General features: G+C 32.6%; 1 protein-coding gene across 1 annotated transcript; it reads right to left on the bottom strand.

Moving 5' to 3' along the window:
* Positions 1 to 392: 392 nt before the first annotated feature.
* LOC149801859 (uncharacterized) lies at positions 393 to 11956 on the bottom strand. The gene is made up of 7 exons (XM_089956226.1): positions 11771 to 11956; positions 11159 to 11293; positions 10510 to 10626; positions 7011 to 7138; positions 6731 to 6776; positions 6000 to 6223; positions 393 to 3950 (listed from the first exon to the last, which is right to left on the bottom strand). Exons 2-7 carry the CDS (start codon positions 11178 to 11180, stop codon positions 3801 to 3803), a joined length of 687 nt encoding a protein of 228 aa, XP_089812352.1. The 5' UTR covers positions 11181 to 11293; positions 11771 to 11956; the 3' UTR covers positions 393 to 3800.
* Between the last annotated feature and the right edge of the window lie 11606 nt (positions 11957 to 23562).

Below are 23562 nucleotides of genomic sequence, written 5' to 3'. Positions count from 1 at the left end.
GTAAATATATATATATATAATATATGTCCATTTTTCAGCACGTTATCAATCAAAAGCGTACCATGAACGTATCGTGTTTTCGACTTATCATATTGATTTAAAATGCTTGTATTATTTTTTTATATGTTTCATGGTAAGCTAACTTGCTTTTGATCTTTCAATGAAACCTACTTTTTAGATTGATTTAATCTAACATTCAAATAATTTCAGAATAGCAAAATGTGGCGGAAGATGCATTAGTAATTAATAACTTATATATAATTATAAATGACTATATATAAATTACTATTGCAGTTTTAAACATTGTAGAGACTATTTTGATGAATTTTTTCAAACCTTTAATGATAATAATGTGTATAATGAGAGATTTTAAATACAACTCGACAACAACATAAGTTGATAATAATATTTAATATTAAAGAAAACACATAATTTAAGACAGTAGTGAAAACACGGTTTAAATATCGCAAAGGAGAGAAGAAAAAAAAAAGAAATAATTTTCGATAAGCGGTTGATGTGCAGTTGAAGAAACAAATTAGTTTTAAAAAGTTGCTAAACCTGTTTCCTAATTATCACTTAAATTGTAACCAAGACTAAGATAGTTTCCACTCCTTCATACCAAATTAATTTCAGGGTAATGTAGATAATCATGTGGATACAGAAAACTGACAACCTATAAAATATTTATTTGAACTTACTGTGATACAACTACATTAAATATCCATTAGATCTTACTGTGATGCATGGACAACGTATATCTATTATAAAGTTATGTGATACAACGACAAACAATATCCATTATAATTTGCTGTGATACATTATAAACCAATATCCATTGAACTTACTGTGACACAAATGAAACACATATCTATTAGATTTTATTGTGATACAAATTCAACACATGTCTATTGGCGTTTCTGTGATACAAAGACAACAAATGTCAATAAGAACTTACTGTGATACAAACACAACAAATACAATAAAACATGTGCCATTGCGGATGATGTTTTAAGTGATGTCGATAAAAACAGTGTGAATAAAAAAGCGTTACGGTCACACCTAATTTATATTTGTTTCTTAAATGTGAAAGGAATTGCAAATTAACAGTAAATTCCCACTTGAAGAAAGTCTTAACCTATCAATTAAATAAAGTAGAAAACATTTTCCATTGTTAGTATTGGTATAGATATGACATTATCGTGACACAAAGTCATTAGATGATACTGTTAATCGCGGCATACTAATATTTCTATTTGTTCAACCTGTAAAATAATACAACAGCATATTTTTCAGGCATAATTGTTAATATAGTAAGCTCTGTTTTCCTATATGTGGACAGGTTGTTTCTTTCCCAGTTGATCGTGACATTTAACTTCCTAATGTGTTAGTTGCTTTGTTTACAATTGTATGCAAAGGTGTTGCCACATGCACACTCAGTCGCTTAAGGAATTAATAGCCAAAATTATGATAAAGTTAAATTTTTGCCCCAAATTTCAATCTGCCTCTGTTGTTTGCTTCCTAATCTTTGTCTTTGAACGCACATGTATTTGTACTTATAATACGGTCAGAACTTGGTCCGTCGTCTCGGCATATTTCTTACTCACCCTTGATTTTTTTCCCTAGCATTTAACGAATTATTTGAGATTGTGCATAAGCTCATGGAATCATATTCTCTCCCTCATCTGTATTTGTATAACGTCATTTGTCTCTTAGCTGGTATAGTGAATAAACAACACATGTCCATACAATAACTATATTGGTATCATTAGTATTATTGTAAAACAAAGTATGATTTTGTTTTACACCTTACTATATCAACACAACCAGGTAGAAATGCATTCATACATTTTATAATTCTTGTCTCCTTTAGTCGCATCGATTGATTTTCCTGTACTAATTATTAATTTTAATATGTTCCTCGTTTTGTTTTGTCTCCAATCAACACTAGGTGGAATGATACATTTATTATCAATCAGGGATATTGTTTCAGATAAAATTATTTATATTCTAATAATATGCATTAGCATTAATTACAGATACTTTGACGCTGATTTGAATTTGTATATTTCAATGTAGAAGTGAAAGTAACATGTTGATTTGACTAACTCTGGTACATTTATATATATTAGATATGAATAAGATATTTGACATCCAAGGAATAATAGTCCACACTGCCCTTTAAATCTGATTCTGCCTAAATCGAATCTATCATTTTGCTCTCTGTCTGCTAACACAACCAAGTTAGTCATATCTGAAAATGTAATTATAAAAGGAAAAGTTTAATCGTTTTTATGTAAAATAATCTTTCTCAATGTAATACATTTTTGTTTCTGATAATATTGGTACAATAGCTATTTTAAGCACAGTGTAAAATTAGCTTTCATGACATGGCTAAGGTGTTGTAATTTGTTACATTGCATAAATATAACATTCTTTATTTGTAGCAAATGTTTACACTATAATGCATTTAAACTAAACATTTAGAGCGTCTGCGCATTAATTATGTTTAATAAAGACTTATAAATTCATTGATCTAAGTTTGCTTATATTTTACCTGTGTTTTATATCCGTGTTTTATTGTGGGATTTTATCAGGAGTGATTTTTTCATGTTGGAAATGTTTCTTTAGGTGACCTGGATATAATACTAATTTAGTGCAAGGATTTCTTTAACGCAACGCTTTAAAATGAGAATTCTATAACCTGGTTATTCATTTTATGCTTTTCTGAACACTGAAAAGCCTCTTTAATTTATAGAGCTGATGCGTTCTTCAGTCTTATTGAAAGCAATGGCTTAGACACTATATTATACTTATGTTTGTTTGTAAAATTGTTAAAGAAGTTATTTTCTTAGTTGATATAACATGTCGAAACTGCTTCGGAAAATGATTTGCAAATATCGTCTAAAGTTTTCATTTAACTTTTTTCTATAATGATCTATGCTTATTTTACTGAAGAGAAACATATACATACACATGCAGTGGAATAAGTGCTGCTCTGAATAATGGGATCACAAACATAATGAATGATTACTTTTATCAAGTTTTAATTTTATATGGGCTTTTATATAGAATTGTTGACTGAAACAATTTCTAATAATGTGTCAATTTAACTTCGGATAACATGTCTGTGTATTTTACATGTTCATTATAATTGATTTACACTCATTGTAGTTATTACATTTCTCCTTAACTTCAATAACAACGAAAACGTACAGCAATGCACTAAATGAATTTGAACATATATACCTACCTGCCAATAAAACATATATATCTACCTACCTACCCATATTAAGACTCTTACAAAGTGTGTTAGTACGCATATAAGGGCATACCTTACCTATCTTTATTTACATACTAGTAAAAATACTCAGGTTTTTCAGTTGTGACTGATTGAATTATCTTTTTAACTTCCTTTATGCGAAAAGAATAATATTATGTCTTGTGAACATATTGTTTGGTGTTTATGACCACTGTACATTTACAAAATTGTATCTTAAACGTGTCATTGTTCAACTGATACAAGGTTGTGATATTTGAGTGGGCGGGAATATTTTTCAGTATGTTGAATATAATTCAACTTTGGATAAGATAGATAAACTGCATAATCAAGTCAGGTGAATATCATCGACACTGATGACGACGATAATAGGATAACATAGACACATACACTTATACTGTACTTAGAAAGCCATATACATTAAATGCAATTCGAAGTATCAAAAGGCTATGGTAATATTCATAGACTTGCCAAAGAGTTGAACAACAGTAAAAAGAAAATATGAAAACATCCCAATTAAATATCATTCTTGCTCTTCGATTTCGTTCGCCATATGTCTGCATGATTGCAGAAGGGCTCCACGGACAGATTCCAGAAACTGAATATCCGCGGACTGCATTTGTTTGTTGACAGCACGTTTTGGCTTGCCTTGAAGCCACACACCCTTTATTTCCTGAAAAAGAACATTTATAGCTTATTTATCGTGTCAATCTGGTATATAATCATATTATTGTTACACTTTGCAAAACAACTTATACAAACAAAGGAGGGAGCATGTTTTGAAAAAGCACTTTTATGGATAGATTCGAACCTCTTCTGGGGATGTTCAATGTGTCATAACGCTACGTTGACAGGAAAAATAAAACTGAACGGATGATACCATTATTTTTCAGGATTATCTGATATAGATCATGAGGTAGATACAAATTTCAGGTCATATCAGGCAAGTGCCACTCGTCAGGCGAATCCCTAATGGTAATGACACTGAAGAAGTACAATATATTAATAAGATTACAGACGGAAAATATGGTTGTTATAGTTGTTGTTGCCATTTTTCAGCACAAGATAGGCTATACATGGCGGCCAGTATTAATGGTGGAGGAAGAACCCAGGAAAACCCCGGAAAGAACCACCGATCCACGAGAAGCTACCGGCAAGCTTTCTCACATATCCACGTTTGCCAAGCCCGAGACTCGAACCCACGCAGACAGACGTGAGATGGCAGTGATCCATGACGGAGAGCGCTTTAGACCACTCGGCCACTCGGGGCCCCGGAAAATATGGTGGTATTGGTGTTATTTTGTGATCTTTTTCAAGGCAGCTAAAACAATTAAAACCTATCTTAAGATCTATTTTATATACCATATTTGATCTCAAACACTGTCCGAAGTTGTGAAGAACAGCTGTTTTATTTATCGCATCCTTTCACAAAAAAGAAATATAAACATGTCTGTAAATTACAAAGGGGTAAGCCTTTAGCAGTCCTCAGCAGAGTATTTACTTCTCTTTGAAATCAACACAACCAGTTTGTCAGGAGGATGTTTACTTCACTAATGTCTTTCTGACTAACAGAAAGGCTGTGAGGGTGACATATCTTATAGCGTGATCTGCCAAACCAAACCAGGGATTGGTTGTATATTGAAAAGGACATGTATCAGTAACGTATTTGAAATAAAATAAAAAATAGTTAACTAGGTTCATGAAAGTTATGGTGAAACTTAGAAAAGACTTAAATCATAGCACTTTGAAAAGATGATATCTGAGAGGATACAAAAGTTCATATGTTTATGATAGCCTCACTGGTACTTCATCTCATGATAAATATATCGGTTTTCTAATTTTGCTTCTACATCCTCGTCGTATATGCAGCATAAGCAGAAAAGACACTTTATAGCCTAAAGAACATATTCGATCGTTTCGGTAGACTGTCTACAAAAAATATATTCAAAGTATTTGAAACAAATATGGCCAACTTTGAATTATGGGTCAGACGTTTGACGTTGTAGAAAGCAAGCTGTGCTTATGTAACTTTGCAAATATGTTTTTGTCATTACGAAAAACACACCAAAGGTTTTTATCTACACTCATTCAGGTAGAATGCAAATTGCAAGTATTATGATATAGCAGAATTCTTAAGTACTGGTACATGTTAATAAAGGTTACTGTTGAAGATTCCCAATAGAGAAAGTCTATAATATATAGTTGACCGGGCGTTTCCAATACTATATAAATTATTTAGACTCTTTCGTAGTGTTCGCTTACTACGTATTTTCAAAAATAGAAAGTTCCCTTTCATATATCAGCTATATTGAACAAATGTTTCCCTTTCTGCGCAGATAAAGAAGATGAGTTTTAAGTTTTTGGTACATGTCCCTTTTGAGAAATGATTACTTACTTTCAAACGTTTAATCTAATAAAAATAAATTAAGTTTTATACCCTGACACAGATAATTATTCATATATTAATATCCTACATAATTTTTCTCTCTATCTAGCAAAAATCTTTAAAAGTTACTAAGTCCGTGTATTAGCGCCATAATTATTGTTTCGTGTTTGAATTATAATTTTCATAAATGTATGGAATTTGGGTTGTTGGCCTATAATACAAGAATTCAGATTAATACTACTACTAATATTAATAATAGTAATACTACCACTACTACTACTACTACTACTAATAATAATAATAATAATAAAAATAATAACAATAATATTATCTCACGTCATTATCAAGGAAAATCCATATGTTGTCCGTTGTCAGATTGCCGTAATACATCATTCTTTTGTGCATGAAATCAACGCGTTCTGCGATTTTCCTTGTAACAAGATCTATCTGGTTGAAGTTCAAGGTACGATTCTCGATGCAAAGTAATGCGCATGTCAGCTTCCTAACATCGTTAGCATGTAGAACATCAAAACTGAACAATTCATCAAGTCTTCTAATATCTGGGTTAAACGAGAAGAGGGCATAACAATAACATTTTTAGTTATAATATATAGAGAGAGACAGAGAGAGAGAGAGAGAGAGACAGAGACAGAGACAGAGACAGAAACAGAGACAGAGACAGAGACAGAAACACGCACATGGAGTAAGTTGTCGTAGACAAAATGATTAGAAGTTGATGACAAGTTGTCATATATCTATCTGGGAACGTTCGATATTTAAAGAGGTAGATCAATTTTAATGCGAAAAAATTAAATATTTACAGTATCTTATCTTCTTTATAGTATGGGATACACACACTTAAAGCAAAGATTTGTATCAACTGAATATCTTTTGTAAGTTAAAAATGTATTTTGAAAATTTTGTTGAACCTTACACCATCTTTTGTTTCATTATTTATGTTAGAGCGTTTAAAATTGTACCGTTTTGAGAAACAATATTATAATCATAGTGATTTAGAATGTAATATAAAACTCTTAAAATGATCTAATTAAATGGCGAGAGCTTACCTTCTTTTGAAATCATGTCTTGTTCGGATGATGTCGGCACAAATTTCTGGAGAATAAGAACATGCAACGTAAGAAAGGAATTACGAATATAAGGAAATGTAAAAAGACGAAAACATACAGTTACATGGACGCTCCAAGTAGATCACGATACGAACCTAAGCAAATGTATATATAATATGTTGAGCTTGCAAATAACTGAATCGTTATTTTGAGATGAAGAAAAAGAGAAATCTTCATGCCAATTTGTTATAGTTATGTCACAAACAATAAGTGATTTTACCTCTCTCTTGATCACAGCAGAAAGCGTGTATAGGATCGGATTCAGCACAGAATTGATAGGTAGAATAACGACGGATGTCCATGCATACACATCCAAGGGAATGGTGTAGTTCATTAAAGCCAGGATGCCTTCCAAATTAACAGATAAAACAAATTAATAAATACATCAACTGTTTAAAATCATTGGAATGTCTCTACGGAAAACTAATAGCCATCTTCTCAGGTGGAATTTCTTAAATGCACGTACTTATGAAACCAGTTCAGAACTAAGACATGACAACAAACAATGCAAAGAATATGTATTAACTAGTATAAGCGTTTTCTATTCACGATGAGTTTTTTTTATTAGAGTCACAATTACAAAACAGAGACAAACTAGACAAAGAACTTGCAAAGAAAACGTTGAATTTATACGATTTTAACTAATTATGGATCTGATATAAGTATTATTTAATATAAGTATTATTTAAAAATTTGTGGATATAACGCCGTATATTTGTAAACCTTCAAAAGTTTGAGATAATACTTCTGTCAATTCCATAAACGTGTACAATTTTGTAACGTCAGTGTTCTTTTTGATGTTTAATGTTTATTTTATTTGTTTCTCTGTCGTAATTTTCCCTTTGACAATGACTCGATGAGAGTCAATAGCGCTTAGGGTAATTAAAATTAATTAATTAACAATGTTTGCACTTTATGTTGTCAATTTCTTGCAATTATTTTAGTCAATTTCTGACACATAATGCGTCTTGCTGGATCCAGTACACCTGAATGGATGTTATTCGCCATATGATCGGTGTTCTTTGCACACACACACACACACACACACACACAGAGTAAGATAATAATACCTTTGACGATTTTCCATGAATATAAATGTAACATAATAAAGTATGTCAATTAATCATTCCCATAATATGGACACTACATACCTTTTAATATTATAATATTTATTAGTTTCCATGATGTGTAAAGAATTAAATATGTCTTTGTAACACCGTAATTAACTTAATTGTCCGTTCTTACTTTAAAAAATACTATACTTTGAAACACCCAAGGACCGTCTAGTATAAAATATTGAAAAGCCCTTTTCATTGCCAAGTCTCTTCGTAGTGTTTTATTCACTAAATTACTAAATTTGTATTTTACTTTAAAATATAAAAAGTTATTAATATCTCTTTTAATAAATAAGAAAGTGGGCCTAAACGTTTAATTTGAGGACAATATCTTCCAATTAATAAAATAACTAGAATTTGATAAGTCTATCTGTTTTGTGTTCATTCTAGAATACAGAAACATTTACCTATTACTCCTATCGGAAACCAGCAGAGAAAGTTCGCAAACACTACCAGTAAGAGATTTCTGGCCACAGTCAAAGTCTGATCACGTGAATGTTTCTGCCTATCTAACATTGGACTCTTTGTTCGCATCGCTTTGAAAATCAGAGTCTGTCCAAAGACTAACAGAAACAAAAGGAGGAAGTTTAAAGTGATGACTATTGCAAATAAATATTCCCATCCAGGCGCATCGTCTCTTGTTAGAGGAAGAACAAACCAAATGGATGTTCTAGAATAGAATTTCCCTTTAAAGTACACGTTCAGTCCCATTGGTAACACTGATAATGCAATGGCAATAAACCAAGCAAGAAATGACACAACTTTACACATACTGGGCGTCAACTTCACTTGTCCGAAAGGGAACTTAACCACTAAAATCCTGTCTAATGTAATTAACATTACGAAGAAGATGGACGCTTCACTTGATAATGTCGATAAAACTCCTGCTGCACTGCAATATGCCCTGATTTGCGAACAATCATTGCTTGAGACAAATTCGTTTCGAAAATATGTATCAGCAACAGCCATAATCAACAAATATATTCCCATTAGAACGTCTGCGACTATCAAATTTGCTACAAACATTCCATAGCCCATTTTCAACTGCAGGCCTAACTTCCATTTTCTGTATATGAATGAGGCAATATTACCTACTAGTGATAAGAGTCCTATTATCCATAACAGTACTCGCAAGCTTACATCCCGCACCAAGTCTTTGCAGGAATAAAATTCATATGTTTCTGAAAGATGACAATTTGCTTCGTCTACACTTCTCGGTTTCAAACAGCATAATTCATATTCGTCCGTTTCTAAATAACGGAGAGATGTCAGTCCACTGAATATTTCACTCTCAAAGATCTTTATTTTATTGTAACTTATCAAAAGACTTTCTAAATGCCCAAGTCCATAAAATGCTTGATTTTCTACATGAGATATTTTGTTGAATCTTAAGTCAAGCTTCTTCAATTTGTTAAGACCTTCAAATGTGTCGCTTTCTAAGAATGAAATATCTAAATGTGTGATGTTGATTTCCAAAATGTTTTCTAAATTTCGAAAAGCTCCTCTCTCTATCTTCGTCAGATGTATGTTATGGTCCAGTACCAATTCTTGAAGCCTAGCCAATCCCTTGAAAGTATTTTCATGAAGGACTGTAAGTGTATTGTAAGAAATGTCTAAAGTCCTTAAATTCATCATGGATTCAAATAGCCCAGGTTGTATTTCTTCGATTCCACTGTCCGATAAATTAGCTAAAAACGCCATCGGTAGGATGAAAGGTACAATTATTTTTCCGATAGTGGAGTTGCTGAACAATATTTTTCTTGACTGTATTGATAGTAAAGCAATTTGTGTAGCATTTATTCGACCATCCCTACAATCCACGAAGGTCCCTTGACAAATGCATGCACCAGGGCAGCTTATATTACAAAATATCTCGTCATCTCCCGCAGGACAATGTTTAAACCCATCACAAACTTGAGACGGAGGAAGGCAAATATTAGATTGATTGCATCGAAAATATCCAGGGCAGTCTCTTCCTCGATATCCTATATGCAAACAGGAAGATTATAAAAATAAGTGTATCATAGACATTTTACGATTAATTTAAAAGAAAATAATTTGCAAAATGCTTTCATCCAAACGTTTTCACAAACTATATAAGTCACAGAAAAACATGTTATACATGAGGAACGAACATAATTGTAGAAAATGTTGCATATATGTTTGTGCCATGAATAAAATTCAACTGAAAATTGTATGCTTTAAAGATAATGTGTTGTGATCAAAGGTGTGAAAATCAATTTTTCAGACGTTTTCATCACTTTAGATGAAAACATTTACCGCCTATCCTCGCTTATAAGTGGTACCCAACTCGAACCGACATAGACTTTGATCTGATGTCACGTAATATGGCGGCATATATAGGTCTGTACAGCTTACACATTTACTGGACGTTTAAGCGAGCATATAAGGTGCTAACTTATCAATTGGCACGAGCTGAACTGTTTGAAACTACTCCTACTTCTTAAAGCAAGCAGCGCACTTGAAATAATTATGATTATAAAAATCAGACCCATAACATCTTATGTTAATGATAGTGATGATCATTATCATGAATATTTCTATATTTGTTTTCTAAGACACAAATAAAGACAATTGATTTACCACATTCAGCTTCGTCTTCACCATTTGGACACTGCTGCAAACCGTCACATATGAATCTTACTGCCAAACAATATGATCCTGGGCATTTCACGAAATTGTCTGGACAAATGAACGTTTCTGAAAGAGATTTCTTTGTATAATTTTGAGTTTCCACGAGAATTCGCTACTTACAATATTCTCATTATCGAAAATGATTTTTTAAAATTGTAGCCACTAAATTGATATTGCGAGGAATTGCAAGAAATATTTTTTTTTCGAATTTAGGATGATTATATTTAACATTGGAAATTAAAGATATGTTAGAACATCATGGTGTAACGATATTATTCCACTATAAACGTTATGATAGCACATATGTCATCCAGTTTAATATTGCGCACCTATAAGGAAATATAGTCATAGCAAAACAATGCAGATGAATAACAAGGAATATCAATAAATAGTGAAATAATAATTTAATAAACAAATATATGTGCATTGACAATTAAATATATGTACTTATGTATGATAATTATATATAAATGTTGATATATCCAACATGTATACTCATTTATAATACTGGTAAGTGTAGAACTAATCACCCACATATGTTATCATTATTACGTGTGGAGCAAAATATAAAACAAATACAAGTGGAAGTAGTTCTTACCACAATGTTTGGTATGAGACATATCAGCGCAACCTACTGGCGAACCAAAACGATCCTCGTCATAAATGCAGCGTGTTTTGTTTAATACAGGGTGCCCCTTGTCACACGGTATTCTTGCGTCGTCTGGATAAAATGCTAAATGGAAATTGGTTAAACTATCAAACATTTTAGAGGTTAAACATATTCGCTAGGATCATTGAGCACTGGAAAATCATCAAATTTATATTTTCACATCATTCATAAACTGTATTCTTCATTGAAAGATCCTAATGTATCAACATTTCGAGGTCTATGATGTTTAGTTGGGGCCGTTTAATCACATTTCCATGCGTTATGCAACAATCTATATAAAGCAGACGCTGTAACAAAATTCAAGATAATTTTAAAAAATACCAAGCTATATGTACTGAAGAAAAAAACTTCAAACATATCATCTGTGATACTTTATGGAACCTCGATAAAATAGTATCACGAATCAGCACAAACTGCACTCGATTCTTTAAACAAAGGTCTGTTAATTTGGATACTGGCTGGATGAATGCAAGTATTATCAATTATTGCAATGATTATGCTCACATACATATACCTACATATGAAACATGCCATACTTACTTTCATTACAAACCAAAGGTCCCACTGTTATTCTTTGCTGTCTGTAAGAAGAGTTTATCAGAAAATAAATTATGACCCACGGGTATTTAGTGATGTCCTTAATACCCTGTCGAAGACCTCCATATATGACGCGTTGATATCCTTCACCTGAAGAATCTGAACCAGATTCAGAGCAGGGCCCTTCGATTTGTTTCAAACTGAAAAGACATCGATGATAAACCAATCGTTATATTTAGTTAGAGAACGTTGTAAAACACATCGTATAAATATACGCATAACTTCTATGAAAGAATATGGTTCATATTAATGTGGCTGAATGGCATAACTTGGTTCATTGGTCTTGGGGTGTAATACATAGATACATAGGATATCAAAAATCATTAAGCTGAGAACATTAACTCCCTCACAAACATAAATACAAACATTATTATAATTATGTAGAGGTTCGATACAAGGGAAACGTCACATAACAATTACAAGTGCGTAGACGTTTCCTGCATCTTACTTGAACAACATCAGAATATATTTAATAGTGAGTAAAGGATGGTAACATTAAAATAATTCAATTTTCGCATTGTATATAGAGCCTTGCCTCATGACGTTGGATACAATACTTGTGTAACCTGTCCATTTCCTGCATATGCATTCAGGATACACGGTATTTCCTATGATATCGGCTATTTTTTGTTTTGTCACAGTACAGTCGAGCCGGATCGACTGTGTGCAATTTCTCCCCGTATTCACACTGTATCGGAAAACCTCCGGTTCGTCCGTTGGGTATATAAGTTTGTAGCTGTACGTACGATCTCCAAGTTTGTTGTAGTATTCACGTGCCTGAACAGATGTTGTCCTCACATAGTCTACATTATACACTGTACTTAGGAGAACATTTTCATTTATATGGTTGAAGTTGCACTCCACTATAAATAAAACAAAAAAAAATCTAGTTATGCCTCAATTATTAATTAATACATTCTTCTAGGTATGAACAATTTTCTGTTGGTACATAATATTAACTGCAAACCGTCAATAAAATCGCAAATGGGGAAATTTAATGTGAATGAAAAGAGGAAAATACTTGTGTGCATATCAAACGGATTGAATAAGTTCAAGAAATACATTAGATAATCGGACTAAACTTTTCGAAGCGACAATCGATATCCTTGATCAAGACTTGGCTGAATTGTCGATATCTTCATTGCATATGTTACGGAAATAATTAGTTCGTACCGCTTGGTTGACTTGATACAATATTCTAGTTACTTGGTCTGTTTAATATAAAACTAGATCCTTGACAATTATGTAAGCGGAAGTATTGTGTTCATTATTAACCTTTTTCCGATCTTTCAGAGTTCATAAAAACTTTAAATGAAATAATCTTATGTTTCGTATGTCAAATGGAAGAGTTCATATTTATGTCATGTGAAAAGTACAATGTTTAGCAATCATAAAATTAAAACATTAGGTAAAGCATTCAATATTTATTTTAACCGACACATTCTAGTGTTTGTAATTTCTTTCTCTTATGAATTTGTTAGATTGCATCTAAATAATTTACCATTCATTGGTGATGATGAATTTTTAAACTTCACTGCATAAACTCCCATGACGCGCTTGCCATTTTCCCACCAGTCCTGGCAGCCTATTGCTTCAGTTGTACAATTGTTCTCATCGTCCATGTCAGCGCAGTCATAAAATCCATCGCAGGCCCTCTCCAAGCGTATGCATGTCAAATCAGCACATCTAAACGTTGTTTTGCCTTCCTCGGCACAGTTGCCTGCAACATTAAACATTATGCTTTAAAATCAATGCAAACATGAATCAAACACAAAACACGAAACACTGTTATCAATAAGCAAATATCCATGCTGAATGTTCAATTTATAGATTTTATCAACATTATTATTTTCAATGATAAAACTTTTTTGCACCCTGACAAACTAATTTTAATAAACGGAATAAGAGCCATTACATTTGTTGTTTATCAGAATATAACTTAATAAGGATTAATATATTACTTAAACGAGATTAGAACAAGTAAAGCAATGTATAGTAAGCACGCAAGGTGGTAGAATTCCTAAATAAAAAAGATTGCATGAAAATTCTGGGATCGTGTTGTACATTCTGTAACTATTCAAAGATAGTTACGGTAGAACATGTGTTTTTGCATACCCGAGTAGAGATCATATTTATGGGCTGAAAAAATCCATTGTATTCATAAAAATTCTCAAAAATGATGCAATGGTTCTGAAACGTTTTTTTTTATTAGGCAGCCATTTCCGGGATATGGGACAAAGGAAAAAGTAATGTAACAATGATCATTAGTTTGACAATAACAATCTGAAAACGTACTGTTAGAAGCGTTCACAGGTTTCACATTATAGGCCTTTATGGCGACAAATGAAAAAGTGATATGAACGGGACTCTTAGGGAACAAGATGAGATCCCAACACATAGTTTGAATTGATCAACACTCATTCAACGTCTGACCACAGAGGGTAGGCTTTAGAAGAAGTAGTATAAGCAAGAATTTAAGTATTTTTGAAACATAACTTACTTTCCTATCTCCATTTAACGCTCCTTTGATCCCATTATCAACAAAACAAATCCCTATTAACTGTTAACTTCTCTATCATCCGTCGTTGAAAATACTAACACTCGATACCACCCTTATTAGTTCTATAACAATACCTATAATGCACAAAAGAAATATGAAATGTTAGAAATATACATACACAAAAATATACCTACATCCTGTGTCACCGAATTTCTAGATATCATTCAAAAGTTAGCCTCTATATTTTTATCATGGATAGTTTAAGTGATATTCCTTTTCGATTAGTTTAGAGCGTTAGGAAGACACCTCCAACAATGCAGCAACGATTTGGAAAGGAAACACTGCACTCCTTTCCCAATTCGCCATAGAGAACGTACACTTTTCTGTTCTAATTTGGAAACTGCTGAACCAATATACACCGTACATGGAGATTTTGTTCTTGTCAAGAATATAATTTATTCTATCTTTACATTCAACTTTGGGCAGAATTTGTTGTTGTTGTTGTGCCAAAACAATAGATCAAGATAGATATACGGAGAGAAAGAGAGATGAAAATTGAATGCTTCTGTTTGAGTTTGAAAAGGTATAGCTGAAGTATATCGTACATGGAATATTTAGACCTTCTTAAGAAAACACTTTTTTTCTGTTTCTATAAACGGGATTGTAATTCCATGAAAAGGAACGAGAACTAATATTTTGTAACGTATTGCCGTCCCAGCTAGGGTTAACGGATTACCCATTTGCTCAATTGGTGCCAATTTCTTTCGTTACACAATAATCTTTGGATTTAATATTTTGTCGTAAACCATATTTTGGAAGAGGGAGAACGTGTAATTTTATATTCGAGTTTGAAAAATGCAGAACTTAAGCACATCGTACATGGATTGTTTGTACTTGTTGAGAAAGAATTTGTTTTGCCTTTACATTTAACTTTTGATAAGTTTTCATGTGCCAAGCAAAAGCTTGAGAAAGAGAGCGATATATTCAGCAAGTAAGTGAAATTAATGCTGTTATACAAAATACCAAAACAAACTTTACTTCTAAATCAACAATTTTTAATCAGCAGTGCCTACTCTAGCATAAAAAAACAAATGTAAATGGAGGACCAGAGCTAGTCTGTTCCTCTTGCTGTACGACTGATAAACAAAATGAATCTAAAACAATGACTAATTTACAAGGCTTACATCGTTGTCGAGTAAGAAATGATCTCAAATGATCTAGTACAGTGTCATCCATACACATTATATCTCTGTGCTAAAAGTAATAGATAGTCATACTGTTCACATGCAGCAAGCTACAGAGGAATGATGATAAAACTGAAGCCATTCTGATCACCACACAACTACATTTTCATTTATATCCTTTACCTCAAACATTACGTATGAGCAACATCAACATCAAGTTCGCACAATTAGTACGAAATCTCTGTTACCATCAAATAGCTATTATTTCGCTCCAGAATCAAACACAAAATATGTTCTCTATACAAAATTTCGTGGACTGCTTCCAGTGCAAAATAGTTATCTGACCTTACCCACGAATATACCTATTCTAGATAATTTTGCTCCGCTTCTGACATTATTATTATCATTATTGTTGTTGTTATTATTATTATTATTATTATTATTATTATTATTAATACATTGACTAATAATACGACCAACTACAGAGTTATATTTTAGTATCCTTTATGTTTGTGTTTTCCGAATCTCAACAATATTGTCCACTTTTGACAGACTGAAGAGTTTTGATTTATACCCGATATGAGAGTGCGCTGGTGCTGCAATTTATATAATCTATTACGGGTTACCGTTAGACACTATGTAATCCCGCCATTTTAGCCTTATCATCATGTTCGCTTAGATGTTGAAGTCCTACAGGTGTTTTCCCTTTAATGTATTCTACCTTGTCAGACACAATATCTTGCAATCAGGTGTGCACTGACTTAAATGTCTGAAGAAATATCCCGGTATATTGACGAGATTCGTTTGTCTTGTCAATTTCGGTATTCAATCTTCGCATGATTGCTGCATATACTGAGGTAATCTGTTATTACTGAAACCCCTCTTTCTAAATACACATGAAAACTTTAACTTTGATAGCCTTATATAAATATATTAATTGAAAGAGAATCTATTTTATAAAAGGAATGTATCTTGTTACATAAATCAGTTAATTATTTATATCATATATTGTAATAGTTTTCCAAACAAATGATATTTGACAAATGTTATTACTAATGTGAGTAAACACTTCAATTGAGGAGTTTTGGGAATACGTGTCCGTACTCTTCCGCCACAGACATATGCGCAATAGTCTGTGTAATAAACGTCTTATCCAGTTTGAAATTTATTTACTAGTAGTTGACAACTAATTTTTTGATTGGTCAGATCAGTTTTGTAAGACATTGTATACATACTTTCATCTCGTTTCCTGGTCTTCGGCTCCCATCAAAAGGTATTATATCTCATTGTCATCACTTTAACCACTTTTGCCTGCCACTGTGTATCACCGGTGGTTGCTCGCATCTATGTTCTACGAAATTCAAATTGCATGCATCATGTTGTCAAATTGATGTTCCCCACCTTTTCTTCAGCTTCAAAAGTATTTCCTATTTTTTTCTCGCTCCTTTAAAATGCCATCATATTTAATATAACTAGGAATTGATTTTGATACTTTTTATGACGTTCTTTCATTATCACTAGTAGCAGTAGTAGTAGTAGTAGTATTAGTACTAGTAGTAATAGTAGTAATAGTAAAAGGAATATACTCACGGCAAAACTTTTCGTCCGAGCCATCGAGACAATTAAGTTCAGCATTGCACAGTTGTTCTTTTGATATGCATTGTCCGTTCTTGCAGCGAAACTCATTAGTCCCACATATTCTGTAATCTAAATGAAAACAATATTGCATCATGAAAGCTAGTAGATAGACATGTCATATCTTCAATGACTTTTGAGTTATATGAACTGAAGCTGATTATGTCGTAAATTGATCAATAGCTGTTCAAGAAATGGCATAGTGATAAAGTCGCAATATTTTTGTATGCTTGGCAAGTGTTTTGACATTGTCGATATATACATATCATATTACAACAAATTATGCTTAGCGTCTTACGAGTCTTCTTTTGATACGCATAATATATATGTAATAAAATAATTAAAATTATAACAAATTAATCAAATGCACGATGCACATGTGAAGTTGCTGTATAGCGGAATTTTTTCATCACCTTCCATTATAATGCGGTGTGACATTTACCCATGTATTACAGATAACAATTATTATATTTGAATTTACAAAATATCCTTGAATGTTTGAATGAATTACTTCTCGTATACAGCATATACTCTACAACAGTTGATTCGTTCAATCATTTTCATGTGACATTGCCACTTGAAAGAGAGACATTTTAAATTGTATCCATGATTTTCTTTATAATGGTATTACCACAAGATTCATCTGAGGAATCTTCGCAATCTGTAATATGGTCACAAAATTGGCTGGCACTGATACATTTTCCATTTGAACACTGGAAACCATCGTCAGGACATCGGTGGTCAGCGTCTGCTAAAAAATAGTTTAAAAGGGAAACCGAATTTATACAATTATTACTTTGTGCCGAAAATCATAAAATACACTTCTGAAAAAATTTTTATGTCATTATGTTCTTTTCTTGAACGCCATGACATTTTCTTATTGCATTAATTATATCTGTTTGAATCCGAAAACATTGAGTGCCTTATTTTATTATATTGGTGCAATGTTTAGAAATAAAAATGGATACAATACTTATATGTTGCTTAACATTACTAATAGGTTATTTTATATACTCAAAAATTCATTATTATCTTACAAGTTCTAATTTCACAACTCACAGAATCTTCACGAAATAAAATTGTGAAGCTATGTCTACAATGTTTATGTCTGAATCGAATTAGAAGAATACATACGAATGAAAATAAACTGTACTTCTTACAGCATTTCTAGCTTATAAGGAGCAATGGAACAATGTTCCTTTCCGATAAAAAAAAAAAAAAAAAAAAAAAAAAAAAAAAAAAAAAAAAAAAAAAAAACAACAAACATGTTCGTCAGATAATGAAACTGCTAAAATTAAGCAATGATTTCCGTGGTATTAGGTAATAATTGTGTTCCAGTTGTCTTCAATGGTAGCCTTACATTTCCAGATCATCAAGATTTTAACTGTTCGCTCAGGTTCAACATTCTATTTTAATGGTTATCTCGTTGTTAAATTCTCATTTAGTCAGCAAGGTTTATATACATATATTTGGGGATTCAAATATGTTTTACAGATATCCCATTATTTTGATCAACAGCGAAAACCTTCCATCTTTCAGACTTAAAATATGGATATAATTACATCACATATCACATATCTAAGAAAGATAATTGCCACATAAAGGATAATACAAAGGAAAGATATTACTGTATAAGATTTTATGGAACAACCTGGCCTGGTCTAGTATTCGTTAGCAAGAAATATCTTATGCACATGTTTGTATATTATACCTGTGTTAATACAATCCTGCTCATCACTTGAATCAATGCAGTTAGAAATTTCATTACAATGGTAAATCAGAACAATAAATTCTTCGGATTTACATTTCCATACATGTGGTAAATTCATGTCTCTATCGTTGCCGGGACGAACGTGCTGATTCAATGCTTCTGGCCGCCCTTAGTTTCAAAGAGAAATGATTTTTTAGAAATATTGTATGGTTATTTAAGGTGGTTGATTATTATTACATACTTCTTTCAGTTATTTTAGTATAACAGTTTCTAATACTCCCGGATATAATTATATAAAATATGATCATCTGTTTCTAGCAAAGATTGTCATTTAATAGTTTTTACGGAACTATTAGGGTGAAAACCGTTTCGAAACAGAAAATAGTCAGTTTCAGGTGATATTTAACTTTCATGCAAATGCCTACTTAATAAACGTAATACCTTTCACGATAGAATAATAGTGGGTGTTATGAAAATATTACACTTTAAAGAATACCGTGTATGGCTGCACTTATATATGCTGTAAAGATCATGCATTTAATGCACGCAAAGGACAATTGTCACCTGTTACTGGATGATTTCATGTATGTTGAGATAACTGTTTTTGTTTCAAAATAACCATTGTTAGTCAACAGATACATGTAATTTATTCTAAATGAAAAATATAACGCAGAAAATAAAATATAATGCAAATTGCCACATTTGTATTGAAAACATTAAACTTCAGTGTAAACTATGTTGTTGAATATTTGTGCATGAAGATAAACTGAACTATTTTGAAGATTTAAATACATTAGTCTGTGTACTTACCTGCACTGGCATTTGATGAATTGAATTCACAAATAAATATTTCTGTCACACGTGTAGTGCATAATGTGTTCTCTATATGAGTATTCCCATCAAAGTTTTCTCCATTTAATATTGCACAGTCCCACCTTGGTAACTTGTTTGGGAATCCGTCACCCCTGTATGAAATTCATACGATCAGATATCTATAAATCAAATTTTCATAGGATCCATAATATCATCTGTCTCTACCACCAATTTGTCTAAATGCATATATGTTACTTCCTCCTTGGTTGAATGTTTTCTCATATATTTATTGAACTTTGTTGCTTTACTGTAGCATATAGAAAAATAAGTGACAACATAAAAATTGATAATTCGTGTATAGCCACAAGTGAAATCATAAACGAAGAGTAAAAATACTGGGTCAGGTGCACATTTGCACATTTGTTCGTGATTAGATTACGCTCGTGAATTGTATGCCAGCCGTAATATGTATTATGTTCATATATTGTGACACGCTCAAACGTTCCAAAAGATGGCATTCTCCAACATTCATTGTTCATTCTGCTTGCAATTACACATTTATTGTTTGTACAAGTCAAAAGTAAATCAGCTATATACCAAAGTGAAGACATACCCGTATCTATCTATCTATCTATATATAAGGCAACGATTCAAGCATATTGTGGTTGCTTTTAAAGCCTTATGAAAAGTTTTCTATTTCATATTAACAAATAATAAAAGTATTTTAAAGATAAAGCCTTTAATGAGCAATGTAATTTTATTTGGGAAATTATCTTACCATGCAGAATATGCTAAAGGTTTTCCATCTAACCAGGTAAAATCGCGTGAATCGCCTTTACTTTGCCCGTCTGTGTTTCTGTGAAAACCTTCAAAAAATATAAAAGTAAATATGACAACATGAAATTATGATTTGTGATTTGATGAGAAAATCTGATCATTGTTCATATATTTCCTACCCTTGGAATTAAAAGCACCTAAACTGTTTTTCCACAACAGTACCAATTCTTTCTGAAATGGTTTATTTAATACTGTTTTTAGCACAAATACTACTATTAGTTTAAATATTATTATAAAAATTATAAAATGTGATTAAATCAAGTAAGTCCCATTATTAAGTAAATATGTTGTCATTGATACAAAACAATAAAATACAAAAGAAAGTAGGGCTCTTTCAGATTGGATGTTTGTTACATTTTGCACCAATAAAGTTTTTAAAAAACTGTTTGTAACTTTCAATGACACTATGACGTCGTGATCCTTTCTCCTATATTGTGCGAAAGACAATTATATAGTATGCTTTTGTTTGAAAAATGTTTCCAAAGTATGTTATAATGGGAATCACCAGGGTTTTTTACTCTGAGTATTTGAAAATGGTAATGTCGTAAATGTATATATTTCATGAGACATTTTGCTTGTACAGCAAATTCACGACAGGGAAACGATCGTTAACTCCCTCAAATCTATAAACAGATGAACGTTCATACGTATTAGTTATTTTTAAATTTGTCTTTTCCAGTCTGACCCTATTATGAATACCTGTATATTACAATAATACATCATTCCATTTTTATGAATTATTTCAGATATGAATCGTTTTCTAAGAATACTTACCAGAAAGAATGGAAAGAACTAAAATGCCATCTGATATCTGCATTTATTGAGTAAAGAATGGTAATCAGTTTCCGGAAAACAACTAATCTGATGCAATGGTATATATATATATATATATATATATATATATATATATATATATATATATATATATATATATATATATATATATATATATAAAGAATACAAATCATATAACGACTAAAATTCATTTCAAGTGTGCTGGATCCAGCAAAGGATCACGTGTGGCAGGGATTGATTAAAATAAATGCAATAAAATGACAACGAACAGTGCGCAAATATTATTTGGCTATCCAGAGCGCTTTCGACTCTAATGAGTATTTTACTGTTCGTTGTCATTTCCACGAAACAAACACAGCCACTAAAAGTCTTCAGATTCCTATAAAGCCGCAAATTATTGGCAAGAGATCAAACAGATTCAACAAGAAATGGAATGAAATAACCAACGATGCGTCAACGACACTCACAGCCCTACTTGGGGAAAACATAAATCATCAACATCTAGTCAAATCAGCAGCCATCGAATCATTAAAACAGCAGCTGAATTCAGTTTCCACAGAGGAACAATTGCAAACGTTTTAGTCTAAAGTAAATAAGGATCAAAAAGGATTCTCTGCAAAACTATACAAAGTCAGAGACAGAAAACTTAGAAGTCATGATCTACAACCAAATCACTTTTGCGAAGAAACTTCAGTTGACGACCTTTCTTCTAAAAACTGATGTAATTAGAAGAATAGTAAGCACTCTATATCACAAACTAATTCGATTTTTGCTAACTCAGTGGTCAAAATCTCTAAGTGAGAACTTACGGAGGCAGAAATAAATCTTGTATCGATTGGTTTGAGTTTCTGTCCGCATTCAAGGACATATGACAGAGGGAAGCTGAAAAAGGAATACGAAAAGTTTAGCCGCTGAGTAAGACCCAAGGCCCATTTCGCCAACCAGAAGAAATTATAAGCTGCGACCAACCCATATTCAGAACGAAAAGTAATTGGACACCACGTAAAGTTTAATTGCAGATCTAGACGCCTTTATCAACTCAGCTGTAAACGATACTTCCAGACACATCAGCCATGCTAAAAGATACTCTGATTTGACAAAGGAAGAAACATATGCCCTACACTCACTGAAAAGCAGACCTGACATCATAATTAAGCCTGCATACAAGGGTTCCGTTGTGGTCGTTATGAGTAGGGAAAACTACATCAGTGAAGCAAGTAGACAACTAAGTGACGGTAGGTTCTACCAAAAACTAGACCAGGATCCAACCAAAAGCCATCACTAATATTATTAACGAGGCGTACCAAATCGGGCACATAGACCAGCAAAGGAAAAACTACTTAAGCCCAGAAAACCAATCAGGATATCAGAATATTTGGATCATTGTATGATACCACATGTTCACAAAGTACCATCATATCTTCAGGACACGACATATTACCTCATAGAAAGCAAAACAAGCGAACTATTACTGCCAGATACATTGCTTATTTCTTTAGACGTCACATCTTTATATACTAACATACCGTACAATCAAGGGATACAGTCGTGTAGAGTAGCATGGGAAACTAGAACTTTAGACAATCCACCTACACACTTCCTAGTCCAACTCCTGGAGCATGTCCTGAAGCTTAATAACTTGGAATTGATGGCAGAAATCTTCAACTCAAACCACGTCTTCCTGGACACAACAACCAGATTAGTAGAAAGCAAACTCCATACAGACATCTACTCCAAGCCAACCAACAAACACCAGTATCTCCTCCCAAGTAGCTGTCATCCAAAACACTGCATAAGGAACATCCCATTTAGCCAGGCACTGAGGATACGCATAATTTGTTCTGACGACAATAAAAGGTCTGAAGAGCTATGTACATATTTAATTTAACGAGGCTACGACACAGACCTGAATATGGAGGCAATCCAAAGGGCTACACAAACAAACCGCGATGACCTACTAAAATATGGAAAGAAGGAAAAGGTTGATAGGATACCATTTATCATGATCTACCATCCAGACAACCCCAACATAATACAATCATCGGGAAACACTGGCCCATGATGAAATCGTCGGAAGCAATAAAGCTAATCCAACCTAACATACATGTAGGCGCCTACCGGAGACCAAAAAATCTCAAGGACATCCTCGGCAGGGGGAAACGCTAACGTCAGTCACTAATCAAGACCACCCTAGTCAAGCTGGCCCCTGTGGCAATAAAAGATGCAAAACTTGTCAACATATGATAGAGACGATGACATT

The sequence above is a fragment of the Sinohyriopsis cumingii genome, chromosome 4 (genome assembly GCF_028554795.1).
Source record: "Sinohyriopsis cumingii isolate HCF-2022 chromosome 4, ASM2855479v2, whole genome shotgun sequence".
NCBI lineage: Eukaryota > Metazoa > Mollusca > Bivalvia > Unionida > Unionidae > Sinohyriopsis > Sinohyriopsis cumingii.
This window is presented reverse-complemented; position numbering and strand designations above follow the sequence as displayed.

Coding starts and splice junctions, on each gene's coding strand:
- LOC149801859 (XM_089956226.1), bottom strand. CDS start 11,180: ATGTCTCATACCAAACATTGTG. Junction 10,627..11,158: donor GTCTCATACCAAACATTGTG/GTAAGAACTACT, acceptor AATCTCTTTCAG/AAACGTTCATTTGTCCAGAC. Junction 6,224..6,730: donor AGACATGATTTCAAAAGAAG/GTAAGCTCTCGC, acceptor CGTTTAACCCAG/ATATTAGAAGACTTGATGAA.